Source organism: Colletotrichum jinshuiense, chromosome 2 (assembly GCF_051148585.1).
Source record: "Colletotrichum jinshuiense chromosome 2, complete sequence".
NCBI classification, from domain to species: domain Eukaryota; kingdom Fungi; phylum Ascomycota; class Sordariomycetes; order Glomerellales; family Glomerellaceae; genus Colletotrichum; species Colletotrichum jinshuiense.
Window position 1 is genome coordinate 4,822,450 of NC_139309.1, and position 24,918 is coordinate 4,847,367.

The 24,918-nt window shown below is 55.2% G+C and overlaps 7 protein-coding genes across 7 annotated transcripts; 2 read left to right on the plus strand and 5 right to left on the minus strand.

The window, feature by feature from the left end:
* Positions 1–620: 620 nt before the first annotated feature.
* Positions 621–5,135, minus strand: EsH8_II_001261 (uncharacterized protein; the record flags this gene model as incomplete). Its single annotated transcript, XM_083264559.1, has 1 exon — positions 621–5,135. The coding sequence occupies one exon, from the start codon at positions 5,133–5,135 to the stop codon at positions 621–623; it is 4,515 nt and encodes a 1,504-aa protein (XP_083121881.1).
* A 1,067-nt stretch (positions 5,136–6,202) lies between these two features.
* Positions 6,203–8,157, plus strand: EsH8_II_001262 (cytochrome P450; the record flags this gene model as incomplete). Its single annotated transcript, XM_083264560.1, has 7 exons — positions 6,203–6,442; positions 6,498–6,534; positions 6,589–6,680; positions 6,734–6,818; positions 6,870–7,544; positions 7,639–8,036; positions 8,113–8,157. 7 exons carry the CDS (start codon positions 6,203–6,205, stop codon positions 8,155–8,157), a joined length of 1,572 nt encoding a protein of 523 aa, XP_083121882.1.
* Positions 8,158–8,406: 249 nt separating this feature from the next.
* Positions 8,407–9,942, minus strand: EsH8_II_001263 (Zn(II)2Cys6 transcription factor domain-containing protein; the record flags this gene model as incomplete). The annotated part of the gene is made up of 4 exons (XM_083264561.1): positions 8,407–9,219; positions 9,333–9,532; positions 9,611–9,800; positions 9,865–9,942. The coding sequence occupies 4 exons, from the start codon at positions 9,940–9,942 to the stop codon at positions 8,407–8,409; spliced, it is 1,281 nt and encodes a 426-aa protein (XP_083121883.1).
* A 3,314-nt stretch (positions 9,943–13,256) lies between these two features.
* Positions 13,257–16,739, minus strand: EsH8_II_001264 (nitrite reductase niiA; the record flags this gene model as incomplete). Its single annotated transcript, XM_083264562.1, has 4 exons — positions 13,257–14,364; positions 14,416–16,424; positions 16,476–16,626; positions 16,681–16,739. The coding sequence occupies 4 exons, from the start codon at positions 16,737–16,739 to the stop codon at positions 13,257–13,259; spliced, it is 3,327 nt and encodes a 1,108-aa protein (XP_083121884.1).
* A 1,563-nt stretch (positions 16,740–18,302) lies between these two features.
* Positions 18,303–19,187, minus strand: EsH8_II_001265 (uncharacterized protein; the record flags this gene model as incomplete). The annotated part of the gene is made up of 1 exon (XM_083264563.1): positions 18,303–19,187. One exon carries the CDS (start codon positions 19,185–19,187, stop codon positions 18,303–18,305), a length of 885 nt encoding a protein of 294 aa, XP_083121885.1.
* A 1,417-nt stretch (positions 19,188–20,604) lies between these two features.
* EsH8_II_001266 (3,4-dihydroxy-2-butanone-4-phosphate synthase RIB3) lies at positions 20,605–21,398 on the plus strand (the record flags this gene model as incomplete). Its single annotated transcript, XM_083264564.1, has 2 exons — positions 20,605–20,668; positions 20,764–21,398. 2 exons carry the CDS (start codon positions 20,605–20,607, stop codon positions 21,396–21,398), a joined length of 699 nt encoding a protein of 232 aa, XP_083121886.1.
* A 482-nt stretch (positions 21,399–21,880) lies between these two features.
* On the minus strand, positions 21,881–23,318 carry EsH8_II_001267 (FAD dependent oxidoreductase; the record flags this gene model as incomplete). The annotated part of the gene is made up of 3 exons (XM_083264565.1): positions 21,881–22,148; positions 22,198–22,444; positions 22,493–23,318. The coding sequence occupies 3 exons, from the start codon at positions 23,316–23,318 to the stop codon at positions 21,881–21,883; spliced, it is 1,341 nt and encodes a 446-aa protein (XP_083121887.1).
* Between the last annotated feature and the right edge of the window lie 1,600 nt (positions 23,319–24,918).

The following is a 24,918-nucleotide window of genomic DNA, read 5'->3' on the forward strand; positions in this document are numbered from 1 at the left end:
AGCATCTATCGCGTCGAAATTAAACAGACTTACTCAAAAGGGCATGCATTCAATGGCTTAAGCGAGAGGTCTCGAACGATTCCTGAAAAGCTTAAATAAAAAGGCGGAAGAGAAAGCCATCCCTTTTTGGGGGGCATGCGAGTTTTTGACCCTGGGAAATGAGGCCTAGCCGTCCGAACCGAATTGCCCAGACACTTTCGGAAGGACCCGATTGTTTGTCAGTTTAACGCATCGGATGGCAGGGGTATCCTCATATATCACGTCTGGGGTTAAGGTGGACTATCTTTGCTGCAATGCATTATTCACATCAGCTCAGCCATAAGCCTCAGCGTCGTATTCACCCTCAACTTAAGGAGCCTCAATGCAATGCCGATCACACCCACCTCTTCCCCGCCAAGTCCAAGCATACTCGGCGCCAGCGAGCCTGAGACTGAATATGACCACAACCACAGCCCAGGTCTCACAGGCGCTGGAGGATACTGAAAGCAAACGTCGATTTCTGGTCAAGAGCATGCTTGTCTAAGAAATTCTATTGACATCTATGGGTGATGGCCTTCCACTTTCAACGGGAAGGGCCATCGAATGATATGCAATATCTGAACCTTGACTATTCACATATCCTACTGGTTCAGTCCCTGTGTTGGGCCATGCTCAACCACCTTTCCTTTGTCCAAACGAATAAAGTAGTCGGCATCCTGGACAGCCTCAAGCCGATGAGCGATCGTAATGACCGTGCTCGTAGTCAACTCGCTCCTCAGCACCTCCTGCACTCTGGCAGCCGTTTCCTTGTCAATCGACGCCGTGGCTTCATCCAAGACCACGATCGGGCTCCTTCTGAGAACGGCCCGGCCGATGCCAATTAGTTGCCTTTGACCCTGGCTCAGATTCTTTCCGCCGCCCTCAACATGAGAGTACAGGTCCCAGTCCGGACCCAATACACGGTGCAGGACCACGACACACTCAGTGTCGGTATATTGATGCAACGGGTCAAGGTTGTCCCGCAGTGTTCCGGGAAACAAGACTGGATCTTGTGCCACGAAGCTAACCCGTTGGCGCCACACGTGTACGTCGACTTCGGCCAGGTTGTAATTTCCGATGCGAATGGCCCCCTTGGAGGGGTGAATCGTGGCGAGAAGGGCGAGTGCCAGGGTGGACTTACCGGACCCTGTCCTGCCCAGAACCGCGCAAGTCGATCCGCCAGGGATGGTGAACGAGACATCTGATAGAGACGGATCCAGATGAGGCGCATATTTCAGAGTGACATTGTCGAAACTGACATTGTCAGTATGATGAGGCCAGCTAGCCGGGGGCTTTGCTTCGCCGCATGGTTCCTCGGGGAGGTCCAGGAGCTCAATCACGCGCTCAACTGAGACGAAGTCCATCTGCAAAGTTCCGTACTGCTTGCAAAGTCTATGCGTTGCTACGACGAAGGATGATGCAGTGGTTAGGACAAAAGCAGTCAGGCCTGGCGAAAGATCTTTGTAGAGTGCGAGAAGGGTGAGAGCAAAAGTACAAACGGCCGATAAAGCGTCAAATCTGTACATAAGCCAGGCCTGGAGACTCCAGTAAAAGTGGTCCATCTTCTGGAAGGCGTCGGTGACCACAATGTTCATGTTTTGGAAGTGGTGCTGGGCTTTGAATGCTCGAATAGTTGCGAGCCCGTCGAGCAAGATACCGAAATTAGACATCAGTGGGCTCAAGGAGACCATTTCCAGTCTACGCAAGCTTTGCGAGGTAGGAAGGAATCGCATGAAAATGTAGAAGAACAAGAGAGTCATTCCAACCGAGAAAATCAGGAACAACGGAGTGATGGAGGCAATGACAACCATGCTCGAGAACCAGGTGATTGAGTGCGCAGCCACTTCTCGCAAGGGACCCATGATACCTCCATCGACCATGCCGATATCAGAGACAAGGCGATTCATCAAGCGTCCCACTGGAGTGACGTCGTAAAACCGGAACGTTGCTCGACTCACTCGGTTGATGACTCTTTTGAAAAGATCCCTCGCTGCTGTGATGACCATAAGCAGGGTAAGACTTTCCGACAATGTGTAAACTAGAGTTTGAGCAAGGGCAACTCCGAGATAGACCCATAGCCATGGCCGTAAGTCGCTATCGGGATCTGGAAGGCCGTCGAAGAGATGAGACAAATCAAAATCGGCCGATGCACTGTTCGTCGAAGTTTTGTTTTTGTAAGCCTCGCCCCAAGCCTTGAGAAACCAGTAGTTGACGAGGGTTCCCAGTCTGAACAAGCAAAACACTAGAATGAGCACAGCCCACCACTTGAGCTTCCCGGCTTTGATGTAAGTCCAGTAAACTGACAACATTACACCACCGTGAGCACGATGTTCCTCTTCGATGAACTTGGATGGTATTGCAGCATCTTGTTGTCCCTCATCGAGAGTGTGCTCTTGCTGATCATGGTGTCCTGCCGCGTCGTCGTCCTCGGAGAGAAATTTGGCAACCTCCGCCGATGCCTCTTCGGAGTTCAAGACTCGGGCCGTGCCATCAGCAACCTCAACCAACTGGCCAGCCAAATGAAGGCATAGATCGACTCTGTGTGTGACGAGAACCACAGTACGACCTTCCACTAGCGGGCCTTGTATCAGCTTTTTCACAATGGACTCGGCAGTGTTGTGGTCCAGGGCTGCAAGAGGGTCATCCAAAAGCAGCACGCGCGATTGACTGTAGACAGCACGGGCAAGAGCAACCCGCGCTCTCTGTCCGCCCGACAAGCCGATTCCATTCTCACCCATGTCAGACAGGTCCCCGTGTTTAAAGTTGGCCAGATCCGGAAGCAGAGCACACGCATCTAAAACCTGGGTGTACCTAGCCGGGTCGAAGGGCGCCGAAAAGAGGATGTTATCGCGGATACTCATGTGTTGCAACCAAGGGCTTTGAGCACAGTATCCAATGGGTTCAGTTGGGATGACGATGTCGCCCATTTGACGGTCTAGTTCTCCCAGAATTGCCTGCAATAGGGCTGATTTGCCAGAACCGACTTTACCAAACACAACAGTGAGGCCTTGTGGGAAGCTAAGGTTCAGGTCCCTCAATACCGGCTGCTCGTACCCCGGCCAAGCGAATGTGGCTTTGGAGAATTTGATATCATTCGTGAGGTGATCTGAGAATATGCCGTCCTTGTCGGGTTCGGCCATGAACTCCTCAATACGACCCATAGCAATGGACGCATTTAGAATTACGGTGATAAGACCAGGCAATTCCTTGAAGCTAGTTTCCAATAGGGCAAAAAGAGACAAGGCCGGAAATGCTACATCAACTGTCAGGGTATTGCCGGCAATGAATGTGTAGGCGAAGAATGTAGCGACCGGGAAAAGGGTCCCGGAAGCGATGTTGAGAGTCGAAATCGCAATGCTCCATAGGCCTGTCACAACCCTAGCACTTAGCTCATTCTGCCTAGTGACCATGATATTGTCGAGCCATTTCGATTGCCAGTCGTACCAGCGCAAGTGCCTGATTCCCTCGACGAACTGCGATGTTGCTTGCAGTCTTGCGTCAGTTGCGGCCCTTCGCAAGCGTTCCTTCTTGAGAAGTTGGCGGATGAAGACGGTGTTCAAGAGTTGAGCCAAAATGACACAGGCCATTCCAAATACGCAAGACCACCCCAGGAGCTGCCAAACAAGAATAAAAGAGAAGATGAATTGAAGCGGCTTGGTCACGAAAGTCGGAAACTCCCAAAACCGTTGGGCAACTTCGTAGACGTCGTTTCTCATGAGGTTAAGTATTTTTCCTGTTGTGGCAGGCTGCTTCTGCTCCTTTTGCTCTTTTATCGGTTGGTATTTGGGGCGATTTGACCGTCGTCGCCGAAACCAGCCGATAATCTTTTCATAGCGACTCTTAGGCTCGTCGCTATCTACTGTTTCGTCTGTGTCGGCGATATCTCCATCAGCATCTTGAGTGGCGCCAACCGTCTTGTCGGCAGCAGGTTGGCCAAAGAATTTCCGCGACAAAGTTTTGGCGTAGATGGTCGTGATCATCTCACCCCGAGATCTCTCGTAGCAACGTCTGGAGAACCAAAGTTGAAAAACAGCTGACTGACAGGAGACAAGACGGACGGCCAGAATGGCAATGGCGTACAAGACAGACACTTCCATGTTCTGAGACCTGCTCTGAATGGACCGCAAAAGCTGCTGTAATAGCATAGGGGCAGACAGGTCTGCAGCACACTCGATGATTCCAAGACTGGTCTGGATGATAAGATCCAGGCCATTGGCCAAGAGAAGCTTAGTCGTCATGGAACCGCGTAGTTCGTGAAACAGGCCATGGAGTCGCTCATGCTGGAAATCGAAAGGTAGTTGCCAGACGTCCTCATTGTGCAGCTGTTTTTCGGAGCCCCTGGCGATGAGCGGCGCCATCCACGACACAGTCATGAACCTCCACAGGGTAAGGTTGTCTTCGGGACTGCGGAGCTGATCTGTTGGTTCGGAATGGGCGATATTGGAGTCACCGAGCAAGGGGTCTCTCATCGGCATTGCAACAATACCGATGATGGCGGCCAGACTGATGGAGGGGTCTGCAAAGACGAAGGTGGGAATCATTCCGTGAAGTTTGTAGCTGAACGCCATCGAAACGACTCCGCACGCCAAAATGGAGACATGAAGAAGAAGGAGCGTCTTTGGCGTCTTCGTAGGGCGGTCGACGGCGGTGATCAGGACTGCGACAAGCCAAGGGGCCAGGTTTAAGAGGTCAAAAACGCGTCGTGGCGGCGCAAGGACAGACAAGATTGCCTGGAACAGCCCAGCGAAGGCCACAGAAAAGAGATAGACGGTCCAGAATGTCCACGGCTTCTTCAATAAATGCTGAGCGGCTTCGGAATACATGGATTCTTGGGCAAAACCACGGCACCACGCCGGCCTCTTGCGAAGGAGTGGCCTTGCTACGAGGAGACACAACAACAACAAGGCCGCAATTGAGGCACGGGCGATGTTGGTGACATGCATGACTCTGGAGGCTTGGAAGTAAATCGCCGTAGACAATGTGGTGTTCTCGAACTTGGCGTGCGGTAAGGCGTGAAGGTGCGGGCCGGCGAGAACATCTTGAAGAGCCACATAGCTATAAAACGCCAAACCTCGTTGCGGAGGTACGTCGCCGTCAAACTTTGCATAGCTACCCATGGTTGAGGAGGTTTGGCAGCAATTGCCGATTGATACGTGTGGAACCGTGGTTGCGAACCATCAAACTGCCAGTCGCGGGGTCTTGGACCAGAGAATATGGCGAGGTTGAACGGGTACGGGTACCGATTCACCGCTTTCTAAGTTCTCAGAGTTCCATTCGTCAAGGCCACCTTAGTAATTAAATCCGAATCCTGCACCTGACCATTCACGTGTTATCTCCGGACAACGGCATTGCGTCTCGAACCGTCGGGCTCGTCAGCCGCATTCAGTGGGATGGACCGGAACAAAATGCGATGCGCTGACGATGCGGACGCGAACAAGACTCGAATATCTGCTTTTGGACACAGGAATGATTGACCAACGAACCAGAGGGGCCTGACCAGTCCTTCCGGCTGCTAACGTCCGGTACGGAATGAGACAGGCCACGTGATTATACCCGAAGTTTCTACGGGTGGGTACATTCATGGCCGGCTCAAGGTGGGGGCCGCCCAAAGAACCGACCTGGTGCAACGGTCAGCCCGCGATCCGGCGCTTTGGTTGATCCGGAAAATGGCGGAACCGATCCGGGGACCCGTCCGGTGGAACAATCTGAGACGAGTTCATCCCAGTGTACTTCCAATACGACGGGTTGACCCACAATCCGAACCCGAACACGACCACCCATGACATGACCACACCCAAACCACCACGGATCTGCATTGCCAAACATCGCGATTACGACTAGTAACACCCACACCCTACGCATGTGCAAGTAAGCTACTGTGCACAAGCCAGCGTTATGCGGGGTCTTGGCATACCTATCAGTCTCTAATCAGAAGTCGGGGAATTGTGCTTGTGCGGGGAGCCAATGTGCGAGCTTTGGCCGTTTTGCGGTGGACTGCAGGGGCAAGAGGGGAGGTAGACGTTATAACGTGCACATATAACTGTATGAATCGGTCCCCAGCGACCCCATGTTATAACAAAAGAAGATTGGACGAGTACAAAAAGCGACCATATCCTTCTCTTCACCTGGTGGTCCCTCGTAGCTCCATCGTACATGCTCGTCCCCTCGACAAAACAACCTCATCATGTCAAACGCAACAGATCCCGTCGCTGTAGCTAGCGTCCTTGACCCTCAAGTTTCGAGTCATTGGCCAGCGGCCACGGCAGGCTTAGTCTTCATCGTCTTTGCGTGGTTGGCGCAAACCTGGTTCAGAATCGACCCTCTGGCTAAAGTACCAGTCTCTGGAAAGGGAGGGCAATGGACGCGGAGGCTACAATATATGCAGGGCAAGGGGCCTCAGTTTTACACCGATGGATATAGACAGGTCGGCTCTGCCTGACTTTGATTGTTCTCGAGTTCAAAGCTAACTGTTTGCTTAGTTCAAGGACAGCATCTTCCGCATCACAACATCGAGTAGTAAGACTTTGGCCTCAAGATCACATTTACAACGCACCACTGACTTGCGAATAGAAAATGACACCATCTGTGTCCCTCCCAAGTATCTTCCCGAGTTGAAGAAGCTGCCCGACAATGTCCTCAGCTTCCCAAGAGCCATCGACGATGTATGCGAAAGCCCCATATACCCGCAATCCCGCAAATTACTGACCTCTCAAAGTTTATGCAAGTCAAGTACACCAAGGTTAATAACGACAACCCTATCTTGATTCACGCTGTGAGATCGTCTTTGACCCCGGCTCTACGTTAGTCATTTACAAACCCTCTCAATGGAGTGGCGCTAATGTTTCCGACAGCTCGCTTGAATGCAAGCATCGCTGACGAAGTGGTCGACGCAATGCGCCTTGAACTCCCTCAATCAGGCGAATGGGCTGAAGTCAATATCAACACAAAGCTTCTCCGCATCATTGCCATGGTGTCTGGCCGAGTGTTCATTGGTTCCGAGCTCTGCAGAGACGAGAGATACCTCGATGCATCAATCAACTACACAACCGACCTCATGACAGCCGTGCACATCATCTCTTTCGTGCCTTCTTTCCTGCGTCCTATTGTGGCAGGTTGGTTGCCGCCGACCAGAAAGCTCCACCAACGGATCGCCGAAGCCGAAGCCGTCTTCCGCCCTATTGTGGAGGCGCGAAAGCAAGCAAGCAAGAACCCGGATTACCAGGAGCCGGACGACATGCTTCAATGGATTCTTAACGCCCAGAAGAAGTTCGGTGACCTCAGTGACCGGGAACTTGCAATGTCCCAGCTCGGAGTCAGCTTTGCTGCCATTCACACGACTTCCATGACGACCACCAACGCCATTTACTGGCTCGCGGCAAAGCCCGACATCATCCCCATGCTTCGAGAAGATGTTCAACAGGCCTTGGCTGAATCCGGAGGTCAATTCACGAGCGGCGCATTGCAAAATATGAAGAAACTCGACAGCTTCCTGAAGGAGGTGCTCAGGTGCTCCCCGATCTCCGCCGGTATGTCTCTAGCCCGTCTCCCTAAGCTGCTCTTGGTGCATTTCTGCTTCCCACAGTGGGCCCGAAAATCGTCGAAACTGACATTCTTCTCAAGGCGCCTTCCTCCGCAAGGCCCTCCAGTCTTTCAAGCTTCCAAACGGCCAAATCATCCCCGCGAATACTGTTATCGAGGTTCCCGCCAGCGGCCTCAACCTGGATTCCGAAATTTTCCCTGACGCAGAGGTCTTTGACGCCCTTAGGTTCTACAAGCTCCGCGAGGCCAAGGAATATGCCGAGTCCGGAACCAAGGCGGCGGAGGTGGTCATGCAGGCCCAGTTCGTCAGTGTGGGCACCACGCACCTGACTTTCGGCTACGGCAAACACGCCTGTCCCGGTCGCTTCTTCGCCGTCAACGAGATCAAGATGATCATGGCCAACATCTTGACCAACTACGAGGTTAAGTTGCCGGATGGTGTGACCGAGAGATACGACAATTTGTCATTTGGCTCAAGCGTAAGTAGTAAACCGCAAATCCCTCCTTTGATAAAACCAAATCTGGCGAAACAATGCTGACAGGGAACGATGCTAGTCTATGCCGGACCCCAGCAAGACTGTCATGGTGAGGAAATTGTGACATAGCGATGAAAGCCGGGTACGGATACGGATACGGGAGTTGGGGTGGGCATTTCATAAGATTTTGTTTCCAGCGAATCAACAATTATGAACCAATCATTTCGTTTATCTTCAATTGCGAGTGGTCTCTCGTCTCCGAAGCATTCTCGGTTCAGGGAGCATGGGTCACTTGATCAAAGCGCAAGACGTATCACAATTATTCAAACTTCTGGTCCCAAAATAAGGAAACCAGGGGGTATCAATTCAAAATTCAAACTTGCATCTCGTCGACGTCTATGCGCTCCTGTAAACTTCGCTTCGGCCACTCAATCCAGGGCCTCCATTCATCGTTCAGTTCTGCATCAACCAGGCGCATCACAGCACGGCTCCAACCTTCGCAAAGCCAATCTTCTTCCTCGGAGAGCCTCGCCAACGCAGCATAATGCGCCAGAATAACCAGCGCAATATGCTGCCGATTATTAATCATCTCGATGAACATGACAGGCAAGGTGGCCGACCATCCCCACACAGCACCAGGCTTCTCCCCTTGCATCTTGTGCAGCTCGTGCGTCCTCCTTAATGACTCCAGCGCCAGCACGCAAACTGACTGGGGATTGATGACTTCAGAAAAGGACGCGGGAACTTCCCGCGCCAGGACGGTAAGAGCATCAAGCCGCTTCTGGAACGGCGACGACGCCCACCCTTCTCGCGTGAACACCGGAACCCGCAGCAAAGCATCCAACGGGCCGCCATGCTGCCTCCATTCTTCCAGAGGTTGGAAGTCGAGTATCCCCTTGACGCCATGTAGAAGCATGAAGGACTGCGTCACATCGCTCAGCGCAATGGACCTGCCCAGGCTCTCGCCGTGGGCGACGGAGCATATGCTAACAACGAAGATGAGGGTAGCCAAAAAGAAATACGCCTCGCAGTTGTCCTTATTGATGTCGTTCAAGCGAGTGGCGAAGAAACGGAGGGCGAGGTTCTGGTGGTGCACCGAGATTATATCCCACTTCTTCCGCTCTGCCTGGTGGACATAAGCGTAGTGGAGGGCTGATAGGGCCAACAGGCCGTGCATGAGAAATGTCTATGATGCGATGTGTGAGACGAACTAGCTCGGTAAACTTTACTTTTTCACATACCCGCGACTGAAAGGGAAGGTGGGCATGGGGGTACAACCAGGGTAAGGTTCTGACATACATGTGAGCAGGCCATCTCGGGTATAGCCGTCTTCCACAACTCTTCTGTATGATCGTCATTGGGTAACACGTGCCGTGTGCTGGTGCTGTAATGGTGCATCAAGAGCAATGACTGAAGCCAATCTTCGGAGAGATCCCAAGGATCTGCGTTGGCATTGCGAGGATCTGGGACCGAGTCTCCCGCATATGGCGAGGTGCCCACTAAGAATGAGGTAAAAAAGCTTTAGTCACCGCCCAAATCAAGATGGAGCTTAGAAGTTAAAGCCGACTTCCTCTTACCTGCTGTTGGAGTAAGACTTGCCTCACTTGCCGCTTCTTGGACGCTATGTGACGCCTGAATGGGTGCATATTGCGTGGACTTGGTGGTCACGGGTGGCGTAGGTGGCGCCGTCAACGACGCGGGGCGATCTAGCAAACTGCAGTGCGCCCCATGGGCCACGCACTTTAGACACGGCCGTTCCTCGTCACACTGCGGGCGCCCAATGCATGAGTTCGGAGCAAAAGAACGATGAGGGAAAATCCGGTTTTCGTACCTTGACACGGCGTGCTTTGCAGCGCTGGCACCCGTTCCGCGACTTCTTGTGGCCAAGACGCCGGTTACGCTTCTCCATGACACCAGACGTGCGGGCACTGACGATGACGCTTTGATTTGGTGCTGGGGTTGTGTGGATGTCGGGAAGCGCTTTCGGGTTCGTAAGGCGGGGGGATAGGAGGTTGTAATAGAGGGAATTAAGGGGAGAGAAATACCGGTAACAAGAAAGATGATGGGAGGAAGAGAATGCGAGCATTCTTGGCACTCTGCCCAATAAGAGCACGGAGAGATCCCGAATACGGCGAAGGGCCACCAATCCCGACAGATTCCAAGTCATATTGTAATTAGTACAGACCCTGTTGCAGATCAAACGACAGCCACGGGTGCGACGCTAAAACTGCGGAGAACACTAGTGGACAGGGGTAATACGAACCCGGTATCGGTACGAATCCGAGGTTTAATTAATTGTATGGGCCATTCAGATTTGAAAATGTACTGCCGACGAATCATTTGAGCTTTATAGTCATACACAGAGGCTTTCGAGTCTCCAATTACATTCCTGGTTGCTACAATTCCCAAGGGAGAGCGGAGCAATGTTTTGTACACTGCGTAATTTGCAACTCTGGTTTTGGCCGCGCACAAGCGAAATGCTCGTCGGGGCGGACTGTCATCCTCGCAAGACATTTAACTTAACATTGTGTGATCAAAGAGGTACTGAAAGAATTAGAGATGTAGACATTTTGCGGTATTCACTCATGAAGCCCGCTTTTGTAGTTTCGGTATGTGCTACGCTTATATCAACAGGATTGCACCTTTTGCTTTGTGAAATAAGCCGGGTTCGGTTCAAAGTACTACGGGCAGATACCAGACGACAAATAAGGGTGCTCTGATACAATTTTGCGTCTAATCGAAATCCAGCTACATTATAAATGTTCCAGGTTACGAATACTTGTGATTAGCGATAGTGTTATACAGACCAGAGTGTATGAGCCATTCCGCCCAGACACTGTTTTGGGTGGTTACCAAAGAATACCGGCCACTCACAAAACCGTTTCGTCTCAGCTTCTTCGGCCGAAATCTGCAATTCATAGGATCTTGAACAATAAGTTGCTTTGACGGAGTGGGTAATAGCCACGAGCCAACAGACGATAGTCAGACTGAACAAGCAATCGCATAACCAAGCACATTTCCCATCTCGTTGCGGTATCACCATTGTCGTTACAACGCAAGACCGGTCGCCCTCATCGTAACCTTACAGGGCTTATGACGTGAAGTAACTCCGTTTGATCAAAATTTTAGGGCGTTGATATGATTGGTGACTACGGATCTAAGGTTTGCTGCAGGCAATATACAATATATATTTACAGATCAGCTCTAAGCCCTGTTCATGTAGCCTCCACTCTCACTACATTAAAGCCCTCTCGGAATGAGCGGCAAAGTTTCCGTCACCCAGTCTGGCAGCCCGCTCGTTTCCTACAAGGTGGCACTGGACACCAGGGTTCATTCGTCCCATGGATGGAGATTCCTATCGCCTTGTTCCACTCTGCCTCTTATTCTCGTTCGCAGCCACAAGATTCAGTACCGCAGTCGTGACATTGCACCTCGGCGCGCTAGTCCGTGTACGCAGTGGGCCTGCCCTTGTCTTGTTCGCCGGCCTCTCTGGCCGTCTTATATATCCCTGTCGCGGTTGGACACCCTGAAGCGGGTTCTGTCAGGGCTTTCCGGGCCGGGCCGGATGCCGCAAGCCGACGTTGCCGCTCTGTCGGCCAGTCCCGCTCGACAGACATGCAGCACCCACACAGTGGCCACAGAGTCGATGTGGTAAGGGTAGCGGCCGCAGCGGCAAGGCAGCCTGCCCTTGGTCGCGGAGCAGTGGCGGACGAAGCCAGTAAGGCCCGTGCCTTAGAGCGCGGAGATGTCTCCTTTGGGATGCGCGCGGAAGGTGAGGAACCCTCGAAAGTGTGGTATGGGGAAGACGCCGCTCCGCCGAGATGGTAACCGATACCTCTGGGCGGGTGTGATGCAGGATTGCTGAAGTCGCAACTGTCTACCAAAGTTTTGTCATTTCTATTCTGTTGTTGCGGATCGAACCTGAATGACTGAACCAAGGCAGGATGCGATGTCTGAGCTCTTCTTCAACCGAGAAACATTAGATACGTCCTGAATGGCGTGCTATTCAGGACATAGCTCAAATGTTGCCTCCGTCCTCCATAATTGGCGAAGTTTATACTGCAAGATTGGGGTGTTATTTTTATGAGCTGCTTCTGGAGCATATGCATCATGGAAAGAAACCAACTCGCGTTTCCTTATACTTGGCAGCTGCTTCGTAAGACACGCAAGGTCTTTGTTGGTGTTGGAATCACAGGGTATCTGTTGTATACAACAGGACTGCCCGTATGGGCTAGAGCTCACCAAATATCAATATGGTATATTCGGAAGCTGTAAATCGGTATGTAGAAGAGAAAGTAGGAGGTTGGCAGCGGCAGGCGGTCGGCAGCTGCTGCTGACCGCCCGCCCGTATTCTGGTCACGTAATCCAACAGTTGGACTCCTTGGCCAGAATACGGGCAGGCGGCCAGCAGCGGAGCCCGGAGATTGTACCTCCAGCCTGTCAACAGCGATATCTTAACTGCTGCTGCCGCTGCTGCCAGCTTTCCTACTTTCTCTTCTACCCACCGATTTACCAGCTTCCGAATACACTATATTGACATTTGGCGAGCTTTCTACCTGTACGGCTATCTATGTGATACCAAGAGTCTTGTTTCCAGGAGGTCTCATGGCATACAAGTCATCTTAACTTTACGTGAGCATGTTTTATAGTAAATCTAGGTGGAAGCAAGAAACTTCAGCTTTGAACAAATCCATTATACATGGTGGGCTTAGAAGGCTGTAAAAGGACATGGTAAATAAGATAGTAGATGAGGAGATGGTAGCTGAGAAAATGAGCCAAAATCTGCACTCACGAGTGCGACACATGCTATCAGAGGAATAAGACAGACGATTATATAGTCGGGGCAGGAATAAGAAGGATGGTCTACTGAGGCAAGGCAGTGCATATATATTCAAACTTCTTCGGCTAGATGGTCCCTACAACATTGTATCATTCTCCCAGCACCCTAAATGTATTTCACTTACGAGACGTGACATGTGTTTGTGAAGAAGGTATATCCACATTATTCGCGTCCCAGCTTTCGACAATCGATAAAACGCATCTTCAACGACCAATATCGCTCAATCTTTTGCCTACTCATATCATGTATCCCGTCTCGTCCGATGCATCGTCATCTATTTCCCTTATACAACACACAAAAAAAACGCCTCCCAAATGACCCAAACACCCCCCCCCCCCCCCCCACCCACTCCTTTTTGTTTTCTTTTCTTTTCCTCTTCTTCCTTACCAATCCGGCGCGCTTCCGCACCCGCCGCCGCCGACCAGCAGCTGCGCCGGCTTCTGCATCTTGAGCGGCGCCATCGGCCTGACGCCGGGCCTCTTCCCGCGGAGCCCCTTGAAGTTGATCTTCTTGTCCAGCTGCTCGAACTGCGAGCCGCCCGACTCGCCCTTCTTGACCATCCACTTGGCCGTGCCCAGCGCCGCGTCGAGCTCCTCGACGGGGGGCAGCTTGAGGTAGACCATGCCGTCCGCCCGCTCCTCGACGGGGAACGTGGCGATGCTGACCTCGCCGTCGTTCTTGCAGTCGCCGCTGGCGAGGTCGAAGTTGCGCTTGTGGTACGGGCACGACACCCACGGGGCGGACCGCTTGGCGTCGCCGTTGGTGCCGCAGCCCGAGTCGGCCTTCTTGGAGTCGTCGCACGTGTCCGTGCCGAGCTCCTCGCCGACCAGGCCGTCGGACAGCACGAACTGCCGCTTGTGCGGGCACATTTGCTGCGTCGAGTAGTACCTGCCGCGGATGCGCCACACCGCCAGCTGCGTGTCGCCGCGCTTGACCGTCGCCGAGATGCCGTTCGGCGTGTCGTCGGCGCCGAAGAAGTGGCTCGCCGGCAGCATTGGCTGCCACGACATGCTGCTCCACCTCTCCCTGAGGCCCTTGAAGTCCTCCTTGGCCGAGTCCGGCGCCCAGAACACGGGCCGCGGCTGCCCGCGGTCGAGCTCCACCTCCATGTTCTCCACCGTCTCCTCCGTGTTGTTGAACTGCTTGAACTTGGCGGCAATGGCCGGGTTCTTGATGGCCTCGGCCCACTCGTCGAAGAAGCTGTCGACGAGCTCCTGCATCTGCGCTTCGAGCGAGGCGCAGATGCCCAGCTTGTCTTCGAGGACGACCTCCTGCAGGTACTTGATGCCGCCGGGCAGGTTCTCGAGCCAGCGGGCTGTCCGCTGCAGTTTGTCGGCGGTGCGGATGTAAAACATCAGGTACCGGTCAATAATGGGAATTACCTCTGTTGGAGGGACGTCCTTGGCGAGCAGCTCCGAGTGCTTGGGCTTGGCACCACCGTTGCCGGCTACAAAGATGTTAAAGCCCTTGTCGGTGGCAATGAGACCGAAGCTGCGGAAGAGGTCAGTCAAGGCACCAAGTTGGGAAGACGACCCCACTTACTCCTTGTTTTGGGCTTCGGCGCACTCGCGGACACAGCCGCTGACACCGCCCTTGATCTTGTGCGGAGCGCGGATACTCTTGTACCGCTCCTCCAAGCGCACCGCCATGCCGACACTGTCGCCGACGCCGTACCGGCACCACGTCGTGCCGACGCAGCTCTTGACCGTTCTCAGAGACTTGGCGTACGCATGTCCAGACTCCATGCCGGCGTCGACAAGCATCTTCCAAATGTCCAAGAGGTCCTGCTTCTTGGCGCCGAACATGTCGATACGCTGTCCACCGGTGATCTTGGTGTACAGGCTGTACTTGCTCGCCACCTTGCCGATGGCGATGAGCTTGTCGGGGGTGATCTCGCCGGCAGACACGCGAGGAACGACGCTGTACGTGCCGTTGCGCTGGATGTTGCCGAGGAAGCGGTCGTTGGTCTCCTGCAGGCCGTGCATCGGCTTGTCCATGACATGACGGTTCCACAGGGAGGCAAAGATGCTGCCGATGGTGGGCTTGCAGGCTTCGCAGCCAAGCGAGCTGGGGTCGTTGCCGGCCTCGCGCATGACCTCCTCGAGGGTCTGCAGCTTCTTGACGAGGATGATGTTGTACAGGTCGGCACGCGAGTAGTTGAAGTGGGCGCACAGGTAGTTCTTGACCTCGTTGCCCATGGACAGCATGGTCTTGTTGAAGATGGTCGTCACCAACGGCATGCAGCCACCGCAGCCCGTACCGGCCTTGGTGCACGCCTTGACCTCGCCGAGCGTCTTGCAGGTGCCGTCCTTGACCGTGTTGACAACGTCGCCTTTGGTCACGTTGTGACATGAGCAGATCTGGGTGTCGTCTGTCAAGTCGTCTCCGTCGTCCTCGCCGTCTTTCTTGGCGCCGAGGATGAGCTGGCTCGGGGGCACGTCCAGCTCTTTCATATTCTTGACCATCGGCACCAGCTTGATGTAGTCTTTTGTGTCGCCGATCATCATGCCACCCAGAAGGTACTTGCCGTCCTCGGTGAAGATATACTTCTTGTACACGTTCTGGAAAGGATCGCGGTACGTGAGTGCTTTGACCGGGGCCGGCGGAAGGCCGTTTGTTAGCGTCTCGATGGTGCTCTGCTCGTCGCCCTTCTTCGCCTTGCGTGCCGCCTTGGGAGGCAAGTACTGCGGGCCGTCCCGGTCGGCGAAGAAGTCGCCGAAGCTCGCAACGTCGACGCCCAAGAGCTTCAGCTTGGTGCTGAGGTCGGGTCTTTTGAATGCGCGCGGCTGGTGCAGCTTCGCTTGTGTGAGGTTGAAAGAGAGGACGTCGGCCATCTCGACGCCCGGGGCAATCAGGCCGAACGTCTGGCTCTGCCAGCTGGCGCACTCGCCGATGGCGTAAATGTCCGGGGCGCTGGTGCTCAAGTCGTCGCCAACGACGATGCCGCCGCCACGGTCAGCACACTTGATGCCTGCTCTGCGCGCAAGGTCGTCTCGCGGCCGCACGCCGATGGCGAAGCAGATGGTTGAGCAGTCCATGCGCTCGCCGTCCTCGAAGACGACCCCTTGGACATGGTTGTCCTCGGTCACCTCGATCTTGCCCACCCGCTTGCTGAGGAGCACATCGAGGCCGAGCTCTTGGACTTGCTCCACAACCATTGAACCAGCGTCGGCGTCCAGCTGCCTACTCAGCACCCACCGATTCCTCTCAATCAGCTTGACCTTTTGGAAGCAGTCCAGGTCCATCATGGCCTTGGCGGCCTCCAGGCCGAGCAGCCCACCGCCGACGACGGCTCCGGCGGTGCCTTTCCGCTGAGCAGCGAAAGCAATCAGGTTGATGAGGTCATCAATCGTCCGGTACACGAAAACGCCCTTTGCGTCGTGGCCGGGGGTGTGTTTGGGGAGAACGGCATCTGAGCCGGTGGCGATGACCAGAATGTCGTACGGCACGACCTCGCCATTTGAGCATGTCACTGTTTTTGACTGCGAGTCAATGTCTGTGACTCTGGTGTTGACGTGGTACCCTAGTGAGCCTTGAGGGGTGCTGTGATACTGCGCGATGATTAGGACAAATCAACGAGACTTCCAAGGGGGGCTTCGTACCCATTCCTCGGGGTTGAGGTAGAGGTTCTCGACCTTGCGGTGGTCGAAGAAGCTCGTCAAACCGACGCGGTTGTACGCCAGGTGCGGCTCCTCCCCAAGCACTGTTATACTATACTCATTTGCGCGGGCGTCCAGCTTTAACATCTTTTCACTTGACGGAGTCAGCCAGCCAACTCGCCTCCACTCAGCAGGAGACATCACTCACATGAAGGCGATGCCGACCATGCCCAGGCCGACAACGACCAGTCTCTTCCGTTCCGCCATCTTGAAGATGCAAAACGATACTTGAGACGCGGGGCAATAGGCAAAAAGAAAAAAGGAACCGAGTTTAGAAGAGCGAAACACGGGTTCAGGAAACACAGAAATTGGAGGAGAAAACCAAAAAAAGAGCAGGACTTCCTACGCAGACTAATTATTGGCCCTCGACGAGCTCGACGGACCGCCATAAAAGACGCATCACCCCTTCGTCTGCGCGCCATGAAGCCGGTTCAAGCCTGATCCGCTGGGATCAGCATCTCCGGCGAGACGGACCATCAGCACGAGGGCCTCCGGGGGTGGCGGCCGCTGATTGGCCGTGGCGCGAAAGCAGCAACATCCGACGGAGGGCATTATCCACGATTGAATTCAAGGTTTAGTGGCCCCCCGGGCCACGGTTCGCATGGCCTGCCAGGAAGAGTCGACGTAAAGGCGGCACGGTATTACACGTAAGGGAATGGGATGTCTGGCGAAGTCGATCGTGTTGATAAGGGGAAAGCCATGGGATGATAAGGACGGCAGCGACGAATCAGAGGCGCAGCATTGCGGCCCGCAGCGGGCGGCTCTGGTTGCGCCCGCGGAGAAAGACACCATCGACCCCGTCGTCATGGCATTTAGCACTACGTACATAGTACACTACACGTCCTCACACGCCCACTGAAACCGTGGGCAAACGAAGGGACAGGGGGGTGCGTGGGGAGTTGTTTGCTCTCTGTTCTGTACTTCCTAGGAGAAAGGAAAAGCTACCAAATGAGCCACCCTCCGTAAGGCCGTCGTCGTCCCTAATGTCAGATAAGCGTGAGCTTATTTGATTTTGATTGGGCTTGATTGGACGGGCCACTGCCGCTATCAGCACGCAGAGGGCGCCTTGGAAAGGAGATACGGGAGATACACATCCCAGAATTGGCGTTTGCCAACGATGACATGCATTGCTTCTCCCATTGCACCTGGTTGGTGGCGTCCCTACAAGGTGGTCTGGGGATCGCGTACATTAGTGCATGGCAAATTTGGACAGAAACATGGACGTATAGCTTCACAGAAGTGCGGTGACGAGTTCTCGCGGAGAATTTGTTCTTCGTCTGGTCATTTCTTAGAGTCGGCACCAGACCATGTTAAAAATAAAATAAAATTAGACAAAACTAAAAATAAAAGGGTGGTGAGTTGGGCAATTGGAGACTCGACATGTGGCATTGACATGACTACACGGTTAATTACTAACTACACGATTACTGCCCACAACGTCCACCCTCCCCTCCGCGGGAGGCAAACCGGGAGGCAAACCAGGAATCACTCAGCGCGTTGGGACCCATTACAATGTCGCAAAATGGCAAACGAGCAGGGCAATGCGCCCAAAATCCACATGATATTGGCAGGAAGAGAAGACCTAGCTGGTCCTTCCAACGATGGTTATGTCCTTCGAGACTCAATTCGCCCCGCCAGTCTAATAGGGGAGGGTATCACCAGTAGTCCGTCCTTCTGTCTTTTTGGTTGAGAAAATATGATGTACAGCTGTTTTTACACACGGAATTCTCGGCTCGCCGCCCTCGCCGCCCTCGCGTGGCGTGGCGCGCCTCACGCCTCGGCCTTCCTGACGCCGAAAAAGTAGTTGCCGACCTTCTCGCTGCCCCGGACCTCCTTCCAGCCCAGGCCGGGCACGTAGACGACGCCGGCGACGCGCGGCATCTCCCAGCCCTGGCCCATGAGCATGCCCTTGAGCTCGTCGTCGTTGATGTACTTGCGCCAGTCGTGCGTGCCCTTGGGCACGATGCCCAGCAGGTCCTCGGCCACCAGGTTCGTCGTGAACCAGCTCGTCCACGTCCGCGCGATGGTGCTCCCGACGAGCCAGCCGCCCGGCCGCACGAACGGCGCGCACCGGCTCAGGAACTCGCCGGGCGACTGCACGTGCTCCACGACCTCGAAGACGGACACGACGTCGTACAGCCCCGCCGCCGTCTCGGGCAGGGGCAGCGTCTCGATCGTCGCCGACCGGTACTCGAGCTTCCCCCGCAGCGCCGGGTCCCGGCGGGCGTGACCCCGGGCGATGGCGAGGACGCCCGGCGTCGGGTCGATGGCCGTCACGGCCGTCGTGTCGGGGAGCCTCGCGGCGCTCTCGGCGAAGATGCCGCCACCGCAGCCGACGTCGAGGAAGCGCTTCGGCGGCGAGGCCGTGTCGGGCTGGCTCTCCAGGCAGTCGCGGAGGAACTTGTGGCGGACCGGGTTCATCAGGTGCAGCAGCCGCGAGGAGCCGTGCGGGTCCCACCAGTCGGCGGCGAGGGCGTTGAAGTGCGCGACCTCATCGGGGGAGACGGAGGAGAAGGTCGAGTTCGGCCGGCGGCATGCAACCGCGGGTTCCGTTCGGAGGGGTGACGTCGCAGCCACGCGGGAGGCTTGGGTGAGGGGGCTGGTCCGCCTCAGTGAGCGCAGCAAAGCGGCTGCCGCCGGGCGTGAAGAGGCCATGGCGAGAGATACGTCGTGGTCTTTGGTTGGTGGTGTGCTGAGGATCGATCCTGAAGCAAAAAGAATGATGACAAAGCAGGATAGCGCGATGGAGCTTTGGTCCTAGCTGGGGGGTGCGTTCGTTCGGAGAAATTCCAGTGCAAACCTCGGCGTCGTTGGCCGACGTCGTCAGTGCATTACCGTCAGTGCATTACTCCAGTGCAGTGTATATTACCTCTGCCACCACACACCCCTGCTGAACCGCAGCTGCAGGTGCGGGTTTCCGTTAAACGGCCATTCTCTCTCTACTCTGTACACTAACAATATTAATAACCTTTGATAATCCTCGGCGGCTACTGCGCCCGGCTAATCATCTATCTGTGAGAAGGGGGGGGCCCCATCCGATCTCCGAATATGCAAGGGCATGTCCACCAAAAAAAGAAGTACGAGTGCCTTGTTGCTCAGGACCGACGAGCAAATCCACCACATAGCAAACGGGGCCGCGCGGGTGCTTGTTCGAGGGTTTGTCAGCGTCAGTAATCCATCCCCCTCTCCCGCCGCACTGGCAGAACTCGGAGGTAGCGTGGTGGTAGATGCCGTCCTTACGTAACCCCCGCGATCGGGTTGCGCCGTTGACACCTGACAGGGGCAGCAGTCAGCAGCGAAGAGTAGTGAAGCCAGCAGTCAGTCAGTCAGTCATGCCACTGGTCATCCCCCTCCCCTCCCCCCTCCCCTACCGCCAAAAGCCCGACCGCCGACCGAAACGTGAACCCGCGCGCAGGCCGAATCCTCGGCGCAGTCGGCGGCCAGGCCAAGCCCCCCCCCCCCCCCCCAGGACCCAGGGTCCAGGTGCGCGCGCAAACTACATGAATGGATGACAGACTAACAAGCCCGCGCAAAGCATGAGTCAACCAACAAGCCGAGCGATCCTCGGCCGGGACCAATTCAATCCTCATCGTCAACGTTATTAAGACACGCTTTGCGCCCCGGCCCGGCAGCACGGCGGGCTCTTCAGAATCATTCAGGTATCTTTGTTTTAAAAATATTAAAATAAAAATAAAGCTCGTGGTAGAAAAAAAGGCGAGGCAACCGAATTTCAACGACCGCAATCGCCATCCATCGCATTCCCGAGACCAGACGAACCGGATTCGGCCCAGAAAATTCCCCATATCTGCCGGTCGTTGCACCTGTTCACAGCACTTTGCCCCTCCTTTTGCATGACGGAATCCCTGGCGCAGTTGAAGAAACCGGACCCCTGGCACTGAACTCTGTCCCGCTCCCTCCTCCCCTCCCCCTCCAGGAGCAGACCACCGCCAAATTTCCCTCGCCGCCGGGACCGTCGTTCAAAGCCACCACCGCCCTCTCCCGCCTTCCATCACCACCTCGCGATACCCTCTCCGCCCTCGGCTTCAGACACCCAAACTCAACCAGCGCAATAATGCCCTCCTCAACAATAGACGAGTCCAAGTTCGACTCCATCCCGGAGGCCATTGAGGCATTCCGTAAGTAGCCGGCAGACACCCCCCCACCTTGTGAACGCGCCCGCCTTCATCTCCCTCCTCCACCCCGCGGCTGACATTTTTGCGCCACTCCCCAGGGAACGGCGAATTCCTCGTCGTGCTCGACGACCCCTCGCGCGAAAATGAAGCCGACCTCATCATCGCCGCCGAGTCCCTCACCGCGGCCCAGATGGGCTTCATGATCCGCCACTCGTCGGGCTACGTTTGCGCGCCCCTCAGCCCCTCCATCCTCGACCACCTCGAGCTGCCGCAAATGGTCACCTCCAACGAGGACCCCCGCGGCACCGCCTACGCCATCACCGTCGACGCCGCTGACCCGATTCTTACCACGGGCATCTCGGCCCACGACCGCGCTCTGACCTGCCGAGTTCTGGCTGACCCCGAATCCAAGGCCGCCGACCTGCGTCGGCCGGGCCACGTGCTCCCCCTGCGCGCCCGCGAGGGCGGCGTCCGTGAGCGAAGGGGCCACACCGAGGCTGCCATCGACTTTTGTCGCCTGGCGGGCAAGAAGGAGGCGGCGGCCATCTGCGAGTTGGTCGACGACGGCGTCGCCGTCGAAGGGCAGGCCGTGCACCAGGACCCGGGCATGATGAGGGGTGAGCAGTGCATCGAGTTTGCCAGACGGTTCGGCCTCAAGGTGTGCACCATTGCGGATCTGGTGGCGCATTTGGAGAAGACGCAGGGCAAGTTGGCCGTCAATGGATCGTCGTGAGGGGGCTCCGTCAAAAAATAGGAGCGTTGTGAGGCTAAGAGACTGGCGGCAGTCTACTAGGCCAAGAGGCCAGAAAGAGAGAAGGAGGGCAATGAACAAGCAAATTCGGTACATATATCCGTGGATATGAACGGGGGTCAGTAAAAGGCGCTTGGGAAAATCATCACATAAAACTGTATGCGCTCGTGTCGGCGCATCTTGAATCCCTGGTTGGTGACAGCATCAGATGGGGAGTAAAATGAAATAAATAAAAAAGACACCATTTTGAATGCCGACGACTTGAAGACACGATCGATATAAGCCGCATTGCCAGACCAATGCAACCAACCGTGCTCCATCTCCACCACTCCATGAGGAATAACAAAAGGTAGATGCCGTCCATTATAGGTGCAATCCGTCTAGCGAGGCCAGTATAATGCAAGGTTTTGGTTTACAAGTAAGACCTGTGCCCGTCGATCAATAAACCTTCCGTCGCCAAGCACTCACTTATCTGCCTTGATCCAATGCCCTATATCACCCTCGATATCGTATGTGGGGTTTGCCACCTGGTTGCTCATCTTGTGGTCGCGGTCCCAGGCCCAAATGTCGGCGTACTCGGGTTCCAATTTGCCCTGCAGCATCTTGACGACGTATTCCCCGATAATGGGGAAGAACTTCCAGCCATGGAACGAGCCGCCCGTCGCTATAAGCAAGTTCTTACATCGGGGGTGGGGCGAGATGATGAAGTCGTGTCCGCGGGTGGTCGCGTCCCTGGGCAGTATCAGCTTGCGTTCCGGGAAATGTGCGGTGATGCACTCACCAACATATGCGGTACTGCTCAATATGTTTACCCGCCATCTCGTCTCCATACAGTCCCTTCATGGTTATGCAGGCCTGTTCCCTGAGGTGCTTGGGGATTCTATCTTCAGTGGTCCACTGGGTAAGGTCACTGGTCGACGGGGCCAGCGACATGGTGTCTCCGGAGGCAACGTGAAACTGATTAAAAGTGAAAGCCATATCGCAGTTGAACTTCAAAATTCCATCAGGAGTCATGCCCATGGACTCGCCTGTTCTCCCGTTAGCATCTGCCTGCGGCGTGCCGCTGGCATGCTTACCTTTAACCGAAGGCACACGGTTCTTGAGCACGGGGACGCCTCGGAATCTTTCCTTCTGCTCCCCCTGAACGCTTGTTGTGAAACTTACAGCACCGGTGGCGCGTATCCTGTCGCCGGCGTGAAGGTCCTTTCTATCAGGGGCACTTTCGGCGAGCAGGGCAGACGTGCGAGCACCAGTACAGAGCAAGACGGTGCCGTTCATCTCGTCGCCGTCGGCCAATTTCACGCCAGTGCAGTCGCCATTACCGTCAAAGAGCAGCGTGCTCACCTCACCGACAACAAGCTTGGCTCCATCGTCGATGATTTTTTGGCGGATCGCTTCCATGGCGGCCGCCGCTTCGACCCAGCCACAGTTCGGGTTATACATGACTTGCTCCAGGCCCCCAAAGTCGGCCGTTGCAAAGGCAGGCCATGCAGTTCGGACCTCTTCGGGGGTCATCCACTTCGCCCCAGACTGGTGGCCAAGGTTGCGGTGAACATTCCGGCTCATGTCACTGTGGTCGGAAGGGTCGGCACGAATCACGCCGACTTGGTGGTAATAGGCTTTGAAGCTGCTGTCGTTTCTCCAGTGTTCCAGGGCCTTGATGGCCAAGGCTGCATACAATGGGTTCGGGTAATCATCCCTCAAAATCTTCGATATGTCATGGGACGCTGCTTGTGGGTTGGCAAGCGCGGTAGGGTCAATGAGAATGACAGTGCAGCTAGGTTCGGCCTTCAACAGCCAGAAGATTGTCGAGAGGCCAAAGACGCCACCTCCAACAACGATGTAGGTCTTTGGCTCACCCGTGCCTCCTTCGAGGACGGTGACGGGCTGTGGCTTGGCCATTGTGTTGCTGCGATGCGACTGTATCCACGAGCTGCTTGGGTTCTTGATGCATACTCTCCCACATCAGGGGCAAGGCTGGGGCCTTATATAGACGAAGATCAGCATCATGAGCAGTAAGACGGGGTAGGCATCTTCGCGCAAGGAGTGTAGATACGCACCTTGTACCTGTCCCGTTACTCATAATCCTTCTCCAACTACCCCGTCTAGACTTGCTTAACACGTCCACCCGCATAGACACATGTCCACTTTGCAACTTACGACCGAAACCCAAGAGCAGCAGGAATCTCCCTGGAGCCGTGCTGGAGGAAAGTCACCCGGAAGGAACTCGACCCTGAACCCTTGATGGCCAATGCGGCGGCCGGAGGGAAAAAGCTTCTGCAGGTGCAACAGAATAAGGAAGTACGGCTTGCGTCGAGAGGGCCATGGTTCGGCATGGTTCGCCGACGTGACCTGCTGCTCAGTATATGGTGTCCAAGGAAGTCAAAGACGACCGGAAAAAGGCGCCGGACCCTTCACGGGCACGCAGGCCGCACGACGTAAGACCAGGCGGCTCACTCCCGGAGCGGCGATCTGCGATCTGACAACAGTGCGTTATCCGCATGGAGGTGGATGGACGTCGGCTCCAGAGAGAGATGTGACATGTCAGCCGGCGGCACGCTGGGGGTGGGTGTCGTAAGCGGGCAGGGGAGGGGACAGGGGAAGATCCGCGGCTGCGGGCCTAGACATTTGCGGATGTCGTTGGAATCGGACAGGGAAGCCATGAATGATATCGGCGGAAGGCCAGATACCTAGTGTACATGGCATCCGCAAAGGAAGAGCAGGAACGATGTCAGTACACTACGGACGGATACTACGCCTTCCAAATCAATGGCACGGGATAGGTAGGTACCTTGTCGTATCGCAACAAGCTTACGGCCTGTCATTGGACCGGTGATCCTTCCCTGACCAATAACAGCCCCGGTCTCCCAAAGCTCTCAGCTCTTCCTGGCTGCCCCAGCTGCTGCTACCTTAGCTTGCACACCCCCGGCTACTTAGCGTTCTTTCCTCAGTGAGGGCCTTGGTCGATGATACATGGTATTCGAGTATCTTGTTCTACCACGGTAACTGCGAGGTATGGACAGTGTGGCGACGGGTGCCCAGAGGGAGCCCTGGAAAATGCCCCATATCACTAAGGCAGGCGGCTTAGAGCGCATTGAGCTGTTTTTGGCACAAAAGAATACATGCTCGCAAGCTACCCTCGGCTTAAGTAGTTGCCTGCGAATTATCGAGTCCATGGGTCTGGTCTGCAGAGCAGGCCCGGGTGTATGGATAACAGCCTTGCAAAAGGCGCAGACGACATAGGTATGAGATGCCTTTCGGCCATTGCTCCTCTTCCGGATGGTGTTCCTGTCTCTCTGTTGCTTTTGTCGTCCGACTGACTGGCTGGCAAGCTGGGTTTCTCTCCCAGATGCGCCATGTTCCAGCGCGACAAGGGGCCATCAGGAATACCATTTACCGTAGACAAGGGCGTGCATTTATGCGCCTCCTCTATCCCCCCCCCCCCGCGCGCCCACGCCCGCGCGCGGTAGCGTCCAAAGCCCCACGCACCCCCCACCCTTGC